General features: G+C 37.5%; 1 protein-coding gene and 1 long non-coding RNA gene across 4 annotated transcripts in view; one reads left to right on the top strand and one right to left on the bottom strand.

Annotated features, from left to right (window-relative positions):
* LOC104850700 overlaps nucleotides 1-10,841 on the bottom strand; it is a 31,609-nt gene extending 20,768 nt beyond the window's left edge. For both annotated transcript variants that reach the window (XR_777042.1, XR_004515811.1), the window contains exon 1: nucleotides 10,764-10,841. This is a non-coding gene — a long non-coding RNA (uncharacterized LOC104850700). The remainder of the gene's footprint in view (nucleotides 1-10,763) is intronic.
* The window catches only part of Lifr (LIF receptor subunit alpha), a 48,548-nt gene that overhangs the window by 21,383 nt on the left and 14,218 nt on the right, over nucleotides 1-12,947 (top strand). For both annotated transcript variants that reach the window (XM_010607743.3, XM_033760208.1), the window contains exons 7-13: nucleotides 2,525-2,654; nucleotides 3,060-3,229; nucleotides 5,212-5,357; nucleotides 6,520-6,682; nucleotides 7,061-7,131; nucleotides 8,507-8,720; nucleotides 10,812-10,991. In XM_010607743.3, the coding sequence (XP_010606045.1) occupies nucleotides 2,525-2,654; nucleotides 3,060-3,229; nucleotides 5,212-5,357; nucleotides 6,520-6,682; nucleotides 7,061-7,131; nucleotides 8,507-8,720; nucleotides 10,812-10,991 (1,074 nt within the window). The remainder of the gene's footprint in view (nucleotides 1-2,524; nucleotides 2,655-3,059; nucleotides 3,230-5,211; nucleotides 5,358-6,519; nucleotides 6,683-7,060; nucleotides 7,132-8,506; nucleotides 8,721-10,811; nucleotides 10,992-12,947) is intronic.

Below are 12,947 nucleotides of genomic sequence, written 5' to 3'. Positions count from 1 at the left end.
AAACCAAATCTTTTTTTTTTTTTTTTTTTTTTTCTTTTTCTAATCTGCCCTAGCAAAGCTAGAGGGGAGATTTTGCAACTGGCTTAGTCACTTTACTTTCCCATTGCTGAGACATAATACCCAACTCCCTAACTAAAGGAGGAAGGGTGGATCAGTGTGCTGATCCTCTCATGATACAGTGCCCATGATCCAATCACCATCTAAACACCTTTTGATGAACTACCTACATCTAAACCATAGTGTTCTTTCCCTGGCTCCAAAAGACTCAGGTCCATCTCTTTATGCAAATACATTTAGTCTACCTCTTAAGTCAGCAAAATTTTAACAATTCCAGTATTGTTAAAAAGTCCGAATCCAAAATCTCTTTTGACACTCAAGGTAGACTTTTAGTTGTGAACCCCTGAAAAAAATAAAGAAAGCTGAACACTGTCAACATAGAATGGCAAGGTAAACATTCCCATTTCAAAAGGGAGAAATGGGAAATTAGGAAGAAATTGAACCAAGGCAATACCAAAACCCACACTGGGAAATACTAAGTCCTGTAGCATTATGTCCAGCACACAGAGCAAATTGTGATGAGATGTGAGCTACAGCTTGGGCAGCCCTCCTTCCTACAGCATTGCTGATTGCAACCCTCATGGTCTCTCTCTGTCTTGGCTTTACTTGCCACCTACAGCTTTCCTTGGCAGACATTCCATGTTCGTGGTTTCTCCAACTTCCTGGGTTCTTCACTACACTTTTGGCTTCACTCTGATAGGGTCACACACTGCCCTCTAGGAGACACACTGGCTGACTTCCCAGGTCTTCTTTTGAAGTTTGGATTGAAGCCTCCTGCACCCCCACAGCACTTGCACTGTGCCTACCCATAAAACTGGAACCGTCTGGGTAATAATACCAAGGTCTACCTCCAGCTCAAGCAATAGTCAGGCCCCTTAAATAATGGCTGCAGCAGCCTCTGAGTGCTTCATTAGATAGCTGAACTCTGGGAAACACTTTCCTAATTTGCCCTAAATGAGCTGCATTCCCTGGCACTCTTTCCTCAAAGCAAAGTCTTTAACTTTTGAACCTTTAACCATGTGAAAGGTAGCATCTTATTGATTCTGAGATGCCCTCAAGCCATCTTTCCTATTGTCTTTATGATTGTACTTGGATTCTTTTTAATGTAAATCTTTTTAGCAGTCTTGCTCTCCTTTGCTCTAATGTACAGGGGCTTTCTTTCTGAGAAAACAAAATTTTTAAATGGAATGATTGCAGCTGTTTTTCACTCAAAAACTGACTAAAAGCTACCAGCAGTGCCCATGCCACGGCCTGATCATTAGGCTGCCTTGAAATTTCCTCCACCAGATTAGTCCACTGCTCTTAATCTCTGTCTCCTGCAAAGTCTCAGAACATGGGCACGATGTGGACAAATATTCTGCCAGAAAATAACCCACATAGCCTCTGGTCTAACTGCAGTGGTATCCTTATTCCCAGCTGAAACCTTCTGAGCCTGGTCTTTACTGTGCACATTTCTATCAGCATTCTGGTCTTCTGACCTCTGACCAGAATTTCACATCAGGCTTGGATTACAGCATTCTAGGACTTCCCTAGCCGGTATCTCCTGACCTTTCCATACTCCTCCTGAAAACCAGTTCCAAAGGTTTCTAAACCACATGGTCAAGTATAGTTGGGAAAACCACTGTACTCTTAGTACCAAAATCTGTCTTAGTCACTTTCTTGTGGCTGAGACAAAATACTTGACATCCCCAATTTAAAGGAGGAGAGGTTTATTTTGGCTCCGTTCCAGTCTGGAATTGGCAGGATCATATATAGAAATGACTTGGTGGAAGGGCCTGCCACCAAGGAAAGCTGCTTACATGATGGTGGCCAGGAAGCAAAGAGCAAGGGCCCAGTGGAGGAAACCTGCTTGGGCCGTAGTGGCTGGGAAGGAGAGAGAAAAAAGGAATAGTGTGGGAAATATATCCTTCCAGATCAAGCTCCAATGACCTGGCTTAACTATGCCCCAGCTCCCTGTGAAGAAGTCAGCTATGAACTCATCATTAGCAGACTAATGAATTTATGAGTATAGTGCTCCATGATCCAGTCACCTTCCAAATACGTGAGACCACATATAAACCATAGTAGTAACATATATTTACTTCTAATGTGATTGATACCTGTTTACAAATCAGAATATACAGATGATAAGTGGAAATATTTTAAAGTGTACTTTTTTTACCTAGGTTTGAGAGATTTGTACATTCTGAAATAGGATTTAAAGGAAAATGGTTTTTGATTTCTGAAATTGATATTGGGAATTTCCAAATGAAGAGTCACTTTTTAATATATTTGAATCTAGCATTTCTAATATATTAAGAATTGTGACAAAACATGCTGTGAAGAATAATTTATGTGTTGTTCAAAAGTAAAATATAACTAGTAAATGATTTCTTTAAGGAAATGGTACAAAATGTTACCATTTTGTGAAATACTGCATCAACAGGAAAAACATTTAATCATGTATAACTACATTTTATTTCTTTAGATCCACCTGATGTTCCTCAAAAACTGAATTGTGAAACACATGATTTAGAAGAAATTGTATGTAGTTGGAATCCAGGAAGACCAACAGCATTGGTGGGCCCACGAAGTACGAATTACACTTTATTTGAAAGGTAATGATAACCAGGAAAGGATGTTAGATGGCAAGAACTTTAGAAACACATGTAAGTGACATAGAGAAATGCTCTAATTCATCCCTGTTATGAGTTTAGATATGAAACTGAATGTGCTATATAGAATCGTACGTACTATGAAAACTGCAGCTTGACCACGTGTAGAGTCAATATCGTATCTTTTAAAAATCTAGAAGGAAGAACCTCAGATATGGACAGAATCTATTTCTGGGTGGTGGGCTTATGGCTGATTATTTTCTATATCATGCACAGTTTCTTCTCTGAGTATGTAATATGTTTTTAATTAAAAATATAAACTTATAAGGATTCATTGTTAGAAATTTATCCATTTCTTCTGAAATATTTGTATCTTGTCATTTTGAAATTGTTTTTCTTTTAACCCAGTTTTTCAGGAAAATCTGTTAGATTTAAAAATGGTGAAGTACCTACAAATGAAAGTTATCGGGTATGCTTTAAGATGATTCCAAGTCAAGAAATATATAATTTTACTCTGAGTGGTCACAATCCTCTTGGGCAATCAGAATCAACAATACTCATTAACATCACTGAACGAGGTAGGGTGCTCCTGCATCAGGCAGGGTCTTAGAAATAAAGGAGAGTGGCAGAGTGCTGGGGATTAATGAGAACTGCGTTTAGGGATCAGTCTGATTATTTTTTTCTAGAGTTAGTTAATACTAAATTTATAAATTTTATCCTAAAAGTTTAAAAATGAATAGCTTCAAGTTTTAGCATTTTCTGAATTTAAATAAAAATTTGAATTACTCATTTACATGGAAACTATAAGTGGTTTTTTCTAATAGGTCTTGATTTCTGAAAAAAAAATTTGCATAGTTTTTAAAAACTTTTATTTTAAAATAGTGTTTGATGTAAAAACAATAAATTAGAACCTTGAAGCCATTCCCCTGGCTTTCCCCAGGGCTGACATTTTGTGTGATTAGCACAGTATCAACACCAGAAAATTAACCCTGGTGTAATACCGTACCTGGATTACTGAACTAGACTACTCCTCTTTCTCAGTTGTTTTTTTCTGTGTGTGTGTGTGTGTGTGTGTGTGTGTGTGTGTGTGTGATGAAGGGGCAACATGAGGAAGTTCCTTTGTGAATCTTTACATAGATAAACTACATAGGAACACAAAACTGAATCCAGTCTTGGCAACAACTAACTGTTCTTCATCTGTTTTGTCATTTTCAGAGTATTACATAAATGAAATTATATAGTCTATAACCTTTTGAGGTTGGCTTCTTTCACTAAATATAATGTCTTTGAGGGCCATCCAAAGTGTTGGACATTATCAGTAGTTCATTGCTTTTGTACTGATGATTTCTGAAATTTTTACCAACCACATTTATGGATAATTGAAAATAGAAGTAAAATGCAGTTGATCCTTTTGGTATTCATTGCTGTGATTAGAACACATGCATTGATTCCTGGCCAGGTTCAGCATCACACTGAGCAGGAGCACAGAGATCTCCTTTAGAGACTGACATTCAGAGGAGAAATGACTTATACCAAGTATGTTATTATACAGCCAGTAAGTGAGTAGCCCCGCTATCAAATATAAGTGGATTTCAATGCTGGGTGTGGTGGTGCACCCCTGTAATCCCAGCACTTGTGAGGCTGAGGCAGTAGGATCACTGCAAGCTCGAGCCTGTCCTGTGTGTGATACATAGTGAGTTCCAGGGCAGTCTGAACCACGTAGTGAGACCCTGTTTTAAAAAAATTTTTTTTAATTAATTAAAAAATATATATAAAATAAATATATAGTACAATAATACATAATGTATAAAATATGAATATATACAAATATATAAAAAGTACATAGGTGTTTGTGTGTGTGTGTGTATTTTTTTCTTCTCATTCCTTCCTGTCATATTTGTTTCCTGATTTCTTCCAGGATCAGAAAGCTGCATTTTATAGTTCAAAAAGAGTGTATTTGTCTGCTCCCTGTCATGTTGCTAATGTTTCCCATGAGATTCTTTTCTATCACTCAGATTGACCTATGTACATTCACCAGTATAATGTACGTTGTGCCTCATTGTACCTGTAATCTTGTCAAGACTCCAACGTGCATTCCATTTCTGCATTCTTCTGGCCAGTTTTAGTGTGCTGCTTCCTTTGATGCTTGACTTAAATTATACCTTCACTGTAAGACTTTCTCCACCATGCTGCATTTAAATTCCTGTGGCAGCTAGCATCTGCACCATGGACTTAGAATGTTTTCAGTATTCTGGGATTTTTGTTATTCTTTTGAACATTAGAAGTTCCTTAAAGGTGGAGACTGTGATCTTACTATCTTTTCTGTATGCCCAAAACCAAAAGAAGAACCTTGAGTGTGATTGGGTTCTTTAAAAACATTGGCAAGATGTCAACAGCAATACTGAGGTTTGTGGATTTCATAGATACCTGGTAGAATATTTCTTTTCTTCTTGTTTTTTTGTTTTTTTCAATTCTCATTTATTGTATTACGAGTTAGGACTTAGCATAGTTACAGTTTTCACTTGTAAATAAATCACTCTTTAAAAAATTCTATTTACAGTTTCTCCACATACTCCTACTTTATTCAAAGTGAAGGATATTAATTCAAATGCTGTTACACTTTCTTGGCATTTATCAGGCAACTTTGCAAGGATAAATCTTTTATGTCAAATTAAAATTAATAAAGCTAATTCAGCACAAGAATTGGTAAGTAAAATTCTTCTATGATATGTATAAGCTCTCTATTCTAGAAACTTACTAAGCAAAAAAAACATTAATATCAAGGTAACGATAGCACTGTACTTAATATTTGAAAATAATTGCCATACTGGATGTTATAGAAGGTAAATTAAACTTTTACTACTAAGAATGTACCAAGGCCTAGTATATAGTACCTGGCATGTAGATGTCACTCAGTTTGTGAATGAATGAGTATGTCTTGCTGTGACCTTTTGCATCAGTTAATAGAGTAATTGGCACCAGAGAATAGTAGTGAATTTTAAAATTACAGAGTGCACGTTGAGGGCAAGTTAAAATTGGTAATTATAAGCCAAAGCATGACTTTTTAGTGCATTTTAAATGTTTAGGTTGACTTATACTATAGCATTTTGTAATTTGTGGTAAGTCCAAAATAAATGATATTATTCTTAGATGTTTATTTGGAAATTTACATTTTCTAGAAAATGAGTCAAAACAGCAAAATGTAACCTGAAAAAAAAAATCTTTCTAGCAAGCATTTGGGAGTTCAGAGGCTTTCCTAAGACATGCAAATCCTCAAATTAGTTTAAAATTGCTTCATTTTATTTGTTTAGTTTAAATATCTGTGGACCATTTACTATATGTTTATCACCATTCTAGATGTCCTAAGTGACATAACACAGATATATAAAAGATGATGCCTGCCTCGGGGAGTCTTCCAGATAACATCTGGAGAGTACACTTAATGCTCAAGCCTTGAGGTCATCTAAGATTACCAAATTATGTACAGGTTTATTATATAATCATTAGCCCTTGACTAGTTATTAAAACTATATCATCCTCTGCATAATTTAATTATTACTTAGATTTAATATTCAGATTTTTTAAAAATCCCAATATTTTATTGCTGTTGTGGAACATAATTTTTTTGACTTGATACTGTACATATATAAGAAATAAAACAAAATATTATAAAATAATCAAAATATAAAATATCCACTATAGTGGATGGGTTCTTTTTGGTGTTTAAATATAAGCTCATAGAGACACTCTGTTGATTTATACTACTTATGTAGGAGGATTTCTTACAAAAAATGTATATGTGTGAGTATATTCATGTATTGGTACACATGGCTTATACACATACATACACATACTTGTTTTCAAATAGCGGAGTGTCACAATCAAAGGAGTGGAAAATTCAAATTATCGTGTTGCTATGGACAAATTAAATGCATATACCATGTATACTTTCCGGATTCGTTGTTCTTCTGAAACTTACTGGAAATGGAGCAAGTGGAGCAATGAAAAACAACATTTAACCACAGAAGCCAGTAAGTTAACTAAATGATTTATAGCTAATTATTATTCATGGAGAGATGAGAAGATGTAAGACAGAGAGGCACCCAGGGACAATCACTGATGACCTTGAGTGTGATTTTAGCCCACTTTCTGGGACCTTGTGTTTGTAGAAATTGAGAGCTTAGCTTTTCTGTTGCTTCATTTTCTAAATTTATTTTTAAGCCACTGAACTATTTTACATTTTATTGAACATTTGAAGTACCATAGAAATGCTCGCTTCAGCAGCACATATATTAAAATTGAAATACCAGAGAAAAAAATTTTAAGCACTACCATCTCAATTAGTGATACTAACAACAGGCATACAGTATGTGTCTACAGGTGCTAACTTTTTAAAATTTCCTTCCTAGTTCCTTCAAAGGGACCAGACACTTGGAGAGAGTGGAGTTCTGATGGAAAAAATTTGATAATATACTGGAAGGTAAATATCTGATTTTCCTGGAACATTTAAATAATTGTATTACGCTCGAGTTCTTGATTTACATGTATGTGGCACTTTGGTTATTGGGGAGTCAGGATTTCCTGGGTTGGCTAAGTGCAGCGTCGCTGAGATCTAGCCTGCCTCCTATATCCCCACATTCCTCATCGCTCCTCTTCTACCACAGTCATTGTAGTGAGTATCTTCCATCTCGGGTCCTGAACACACTTTAACTTAATTTTATGAGGCCCACCAAGGACCTGTGAGTTTCATAAATTCCTTCTCCCTTGCTTTTGTCAGAGGCTCAGCCAGAAACTACAAGTTGGAATCCAAAGTGTTGGTTGCATTTTTCTTGTGTGACTGGATCAGCTGATCTCATATGGTGCCATATGTAGGGGCAATAGTTTTGAAAGGCACTTTAGTTATATAAAGAAGTTCGAATGTTGATTTTCTTATAAAATTAAGTCATCCTTTGGGGATTTAGATTAAATACTTAATCCTAAGTATGAAAAAGGCAAAAAGTGTGGCACCAAAGTATTCACCAAAATATTATTGTTTTAGTATTGTGAAAATTTAAATTTCATGTGTTTACGGAATATTCAAGTATACTGATATAAAATGCTACATGAAATGTAAAATCACTAAAATGTCTATAATTGTATTAACATGGACAAGTGTTTAAAGAAGAGTGAAAAAAATTGTGTTTTGATATGAGCAGTGTTTGAGAGAACTTTTTTCCACCCTTAAGGCAAAGTTCTCACAAGGTGACATATCATTTAGTAATATACTTCAGTGTCATGCTGGGGCCATTAATTAAGAAAAAAAATCCTACCTCTAGAAAAACAATTGGAAAAAGATAGCAAAATGCAGGAGTGTTTAAAAGGTAGAAATATGAGATATTTTAACTTCCTGTCTTTCAATTTTTATGTTTTTTCAGTTTTCTTTAGTGGACATTACTATTTTTAAAATGAGAAAACTATTGTTTTTTAAAAACAAATTGTCATATTTTTAAAGTTTTGTTGTGAAGTAGAGCAATGCTTCTGCAAACTTTAAATTTTTGCTTTACATTAACTTAAATAGCCTTCCTAGTTCCTTAAAAGGGATCAGATACTTGGATATCTATAAAGATAAATCTTGTTTCTCTTTAAATTCTGTGTATTTTTAATACTTGAAACAAGTATTAACTTGATAAATATAGTTAAATATAACTTTCCTAATATACCTAGATCTCAGTGGATGTTAAATCTGTTTTGTAGACAGTTTCATCCTTTACTAATATTAGTCATTGTGAATCTAACCTTCAATTTAGACTTGATGACCTTGCATAGCCACTTATTTTTTTGCAAGTTTTCAATAATTTATTTTCTGTTTTTCATAGCCTTTACCTGTTAATGAAGCTAATGGGAAAATCCTTTCCTATAATGTATCGTGTTCATCAGATGAGGAAACGCAGTCCCTTTCTGAGATCCTTGATCCTCAACACAAAGCAGAAATACGCCTGGATAAAAATGATTACATCATCAGTGTGGTAGCAAAGAACTCTGTTGGCTCATCACCACCTTCTAAAATAGCCAGTATGGAAATCCCAAATGGTGAGTGGTTATGAAAACTTGATGTGTAAGAACAAGAAATTAAAGAAAGAAAGTTGATGTTACGTGCCCTGATGTAATGAAAACAGCCCTCACACATGCTGCTTGCTGCTGACCTAAACGTGGAGGAACAAGTAATGGATGAGATAGTAGTTGTTACTGGTGACTTAAAGCATGTACACTTATAGATTAAATAATTACTATAGCTGATTGCTTTATCTCATTGTGTTGGCGAGTTATGGTTGGGGAAGTGCTTAGAAGAAATAGTTTAACTGTTTATTCAGACTTTCTTATGCTATCAAGCTAGGCAGTTTTGCAAATTGTTAGGCAGGAAAAATACTTGTTTTATTTGGGAATTTTGTTGATAAGAAACTCTTTATTGATAAAGTCTTTCTGAAGTCTAAATTCCATCTGTAATACAGGCTTGGAAAAAAAACAAACTGCGATATAGTTTTAAAATTTATTGTATCCTCCATTAAATTTTCGAGAAATCAGATTATCAGTGACTGCTGCATTCCTTCTTAACATCTATCTGGACAACTTTTTGAGTCACGAGTTTTAAAGAAATGGCCACTTCCCCTTTCAAGTCATTTCTGATCCCTCTTCTGCTGTGCTGCCCCTATCTGGGAGCACCTTTCTATAAATTCACTCCTAGAAGAAGGCAAATGGGTCTAGTTAAGACCTCTGAGCATTTTATCAGGTCAGCTTGTGGCAATTTCTTATTATGTTACTTAACTAGTTCTTTGTTCTCTTTGAGGCTGAAGTAGGAAAAGTAGGAGGAGTGAATGGGGAAAAGCCCAATACATTTCAGAGACAGACACTGTCCTGGGGGAGCTAACAGGATAGGCCGGAGAGGCCCCAGAGCTGTAGTGGAACAAATACAGCCAGGCAGGGTCATTACAAGGCAGACTGATGGGCCTGTATTTGGACCTGGCCCACCACAAACAGATGTGTGCACCTGAGAAGATAACTTCTGACTTACATCATTCACCTCATTGCTCTCACAATGATAGGCAGCAGCTGTATTGTCTTTTAATTCAAGGACTGGAATCCTGCCTGTTCCACATGTCCTCTGACCTTGAGGGATGGCAGTTTGCAGAGGTTGACCTTGGCTTGGTCCTGAACTTTCAGACAGTGACTAGAGCCCCGGCACCTCATGGCTCCTAGAGGGATTCCCAAGGTGGAGGCTCTCCAGCCCCAGTTCGGGTTTATATTATGGTTTTATAAGCATACGGAGCCAAAAAGCTGTTTTTGTCCAAAGCCTTCTGCATTCTAAGCCAGATTGTTGTCTTGTGTTCAGTGGTAACTGCTTTGTGAATGTATGTTTCCTCAGAAAACATTTCTGTGGCTTTTTACCTTAAGTATAAATCAGATATAGAAATTGCTTTAACTGCAGGTCCTATTCCCCTTCTCATTTAGGTACACATCTGGTAGGAAATGGAAAACAAATCTGGCGCAGGGTCTGTTTCCTCTCTCCCTTGCCCCAAGCTCCATACTGTGCCCCTCTGCCCACACTGAATTTCACAGCTCAGTGCATCAGCAGATCCTCCCTTCCCACCCTCCTCCAAGTGGGACAGTGCCCGTTGGCTCTGCCCCAGGGTAGTAGGCTTCCTGGAAAGTAGGCGAAGGCTCTGGCTCACCTGTTCTTCCAGTCCTTGTGTGTGCCCTCTCTGCACACTCTCCGGCCCCCTGCTCTCATGGAGCTTGCATTCAGTGTCCTTTGCCAGGCTCCCACCCTCTCCCTCGGCAGTGTAGCCACACCATGTTCTCTGGTGCCATCCTTATTTCCTCCACCCCATCCTTCCTAGACCGACATCATCCCATCCCACCCTTAGGCTGTTGCTGCCTGATCCTAGTTGCCTTTTTAATTCCTCAGTTACTGTGTTAATCACTGGATACAGCTCAGTGCTATACAGTTGTCATAATACAAGCAACAGAGCAATAATTCTAATCTCTGCTAAACATTTATCTGGTTTGAACACTATTCTGTAATTTGTGTACAGTGAAGTAATTTTTATAACTCCTGAGCACTTTCACGAGACTTACCTTATAAGGTTTTTAATGCCAATAAAATGCCATTCTTTCTTGTTAAAGATGATCTCAGAGTAGAGCAGGTTGTTGGAATGGGAAAGAGGATTCTCCTCACCTGGCATCCTGACCCCAACATGACTTGCGACTATGTTATTAAGTGGTGTAATTCATCTCAGTCTGAGCCCTGCCTTATGGATTGGAAAAAAGTTCCTTCAAACAGCACTGAAGTCATAATAGAATCTGGTAAGAACAAGTCTCAGAGTTCTTTTTTTTCCTCAGAGTTCTTAAAAGAATATTAATTATTCCAAACATACACAGACATGTACTAATACTAATAAAAGGCAAAAGTTGAAAAAAATTTACCATAGGCAAAAATATTATTTAAAATTATTAAAAATAGTTATTTTAAAAATATTACTTAAAAGCAACAAACATGTGATTGGGTGAGTAGATGTGAATTATTTAACTTTTCTAGAAGGTAATCTGTAGCATGATGTACATGACAGGCAGAACCTATGATTCCATGTGCTTATAGTAGATGTCTAGGAACTAGGAACCTAGTACTTATCTGGGAATTTATTCTAAGAAATAATCAGAGAACATGAAATTTCCTCTAAGAATGTTCTGTGCAACATTTCTTATAATCATAAAAAATTGAAAACAAATAGCAATAAACGAATGGGTAAATGGTGGTACACATAAAAATGTTTCGTAGCAATAAAATTTATGTCAAAAATTTAAAAAATGGGTAAGGCTCATAGAAAAAGACCACAAAACACCCTTTGCTTTTATTTGCTCAGGCCTATATTAGTAAAGCCAGGGAGCCAGTGAGCATAACCTTTCCCCGATGGAGGGGAGGGGTGGTGTGGAAGGGTGGGTGTGGTTTGTGACACTAGCTGCCCTTGATACCTTGATAGTTTAGCCATCAGAGTCATGGGCTAAGTCTGCCACCTCCTTTAGAATTGTAGCCCTCTTGTTACTTGTGAATAGCTGTTGAGGTATGTCCTTGTGGGATTTTTTAAACTTCTGCCTGGAGTGAGTGCCTCCTAAGCCATCCCCCTTTCCTGGTTCTCCTTATATAACGGTGAAACACAGGAGAGCAAGCCCCTGCTCATCTCTTCTCTCCCAGGAGTATCTGCTTTGTTTACTGTTTTCACGGTCAGATGGTGAGGGCACGTCTTATTCACTGAAGTACCATATATGGGTTCTGACAATTTTCTACTTCTGCTTGGAATACAGCAAAATCCTGTCACGTATGTAGCTGGCCAGAGTGGTGGTGGTTTTCCTCGGCTCCTCTTTCTCTTCTCTTACATCATGATACACTTACCAAGGTGGCTGGCTGTCCCCTAACTTTTCTGTTCTGTACCTACCCTTTGCGCTCCCCTCCTTTGGGGCTGACCGAGCCTCACACAGTTCCAGTCCATCTCTTCGCACCTGGACTTTGAAGACAATTGGGATAGACCAGGGTAGGGTACATGTGGATATAGATAGTGTACAGGTTGTAGATAGGAATAGAGGTTTTAGCTGAGACCTGCAGGGACAGAAGTAAGCCAGCCTGCAATGTGGTGCAGCTGGGGGCTCTGTCCCTGCAGCCACTCCCAACCCTCCAGTCCTTGCCAGCCTCCTCTGGCACCAGGGAGCTCCCGCAGCTTCCTCTGTACCTCTGGGTACAGAGGAGAACTGTGTGCCTGAATGAGTTAGCAGGGCCGGGGATTTAGCTCAGTGGTGCCACGCCTGCCTGGCATGCGCAAAGTCCTAAATTTGATTGCTGCTGCCAAAACAAAACAAAACAAACAAAAAAAAAGTGGTTGAGCAGAAACAAAAGGCTCCAAGTGGTTAGGTAACTTGCTCAAATTAGTATATAATAGGACCAGAATTCAAATTCAAACCTGCACAGAGCTTCTAGAGGCTGGGCTTCTGACACAGTCTGGTAGACAATTCTCTTCCTTCCTTTTTCATCCAGCCATCCACTCCTATAGTACTTCCTCTCTTGACCACAGCTTGTGTTCCTAATGCTTTTACATACTCGGGCTCTTAAGTGGCAAAACCCTATAGAATATTGATAATACATAATTTTAACATAAAATACATATACGAGCATATCTTTCCTCACAGAAAAAAGTTTCACAACTAAACAAATGTGGGTGGGTTTGAGTTTTCCCTTGATATTTACTGAGTCCATGCTAGCATATAGAAAAC

Source organism: Fukomys damarensis, unplaced genomic scaffold (genome assembly GCF_012274545.1).
Source record: "Fukomys damarensis isolate Sample0158 unplaced genomic scaffold, DMR_v1.0_HiC HiC_scaffold_1, whole genome shotgun sequence".
In the NCBI taxonomy this organism is placed as follows: domain Eukaryota; kingdom Metazoa; phylum Chordata; class Mammalia; order Rodentia; family Bathyergidae; genus Fukomys; species Fukomys damarensis.
This window is presented reverse-complemented; position numbering and strand designations above follow the sequence as displayed.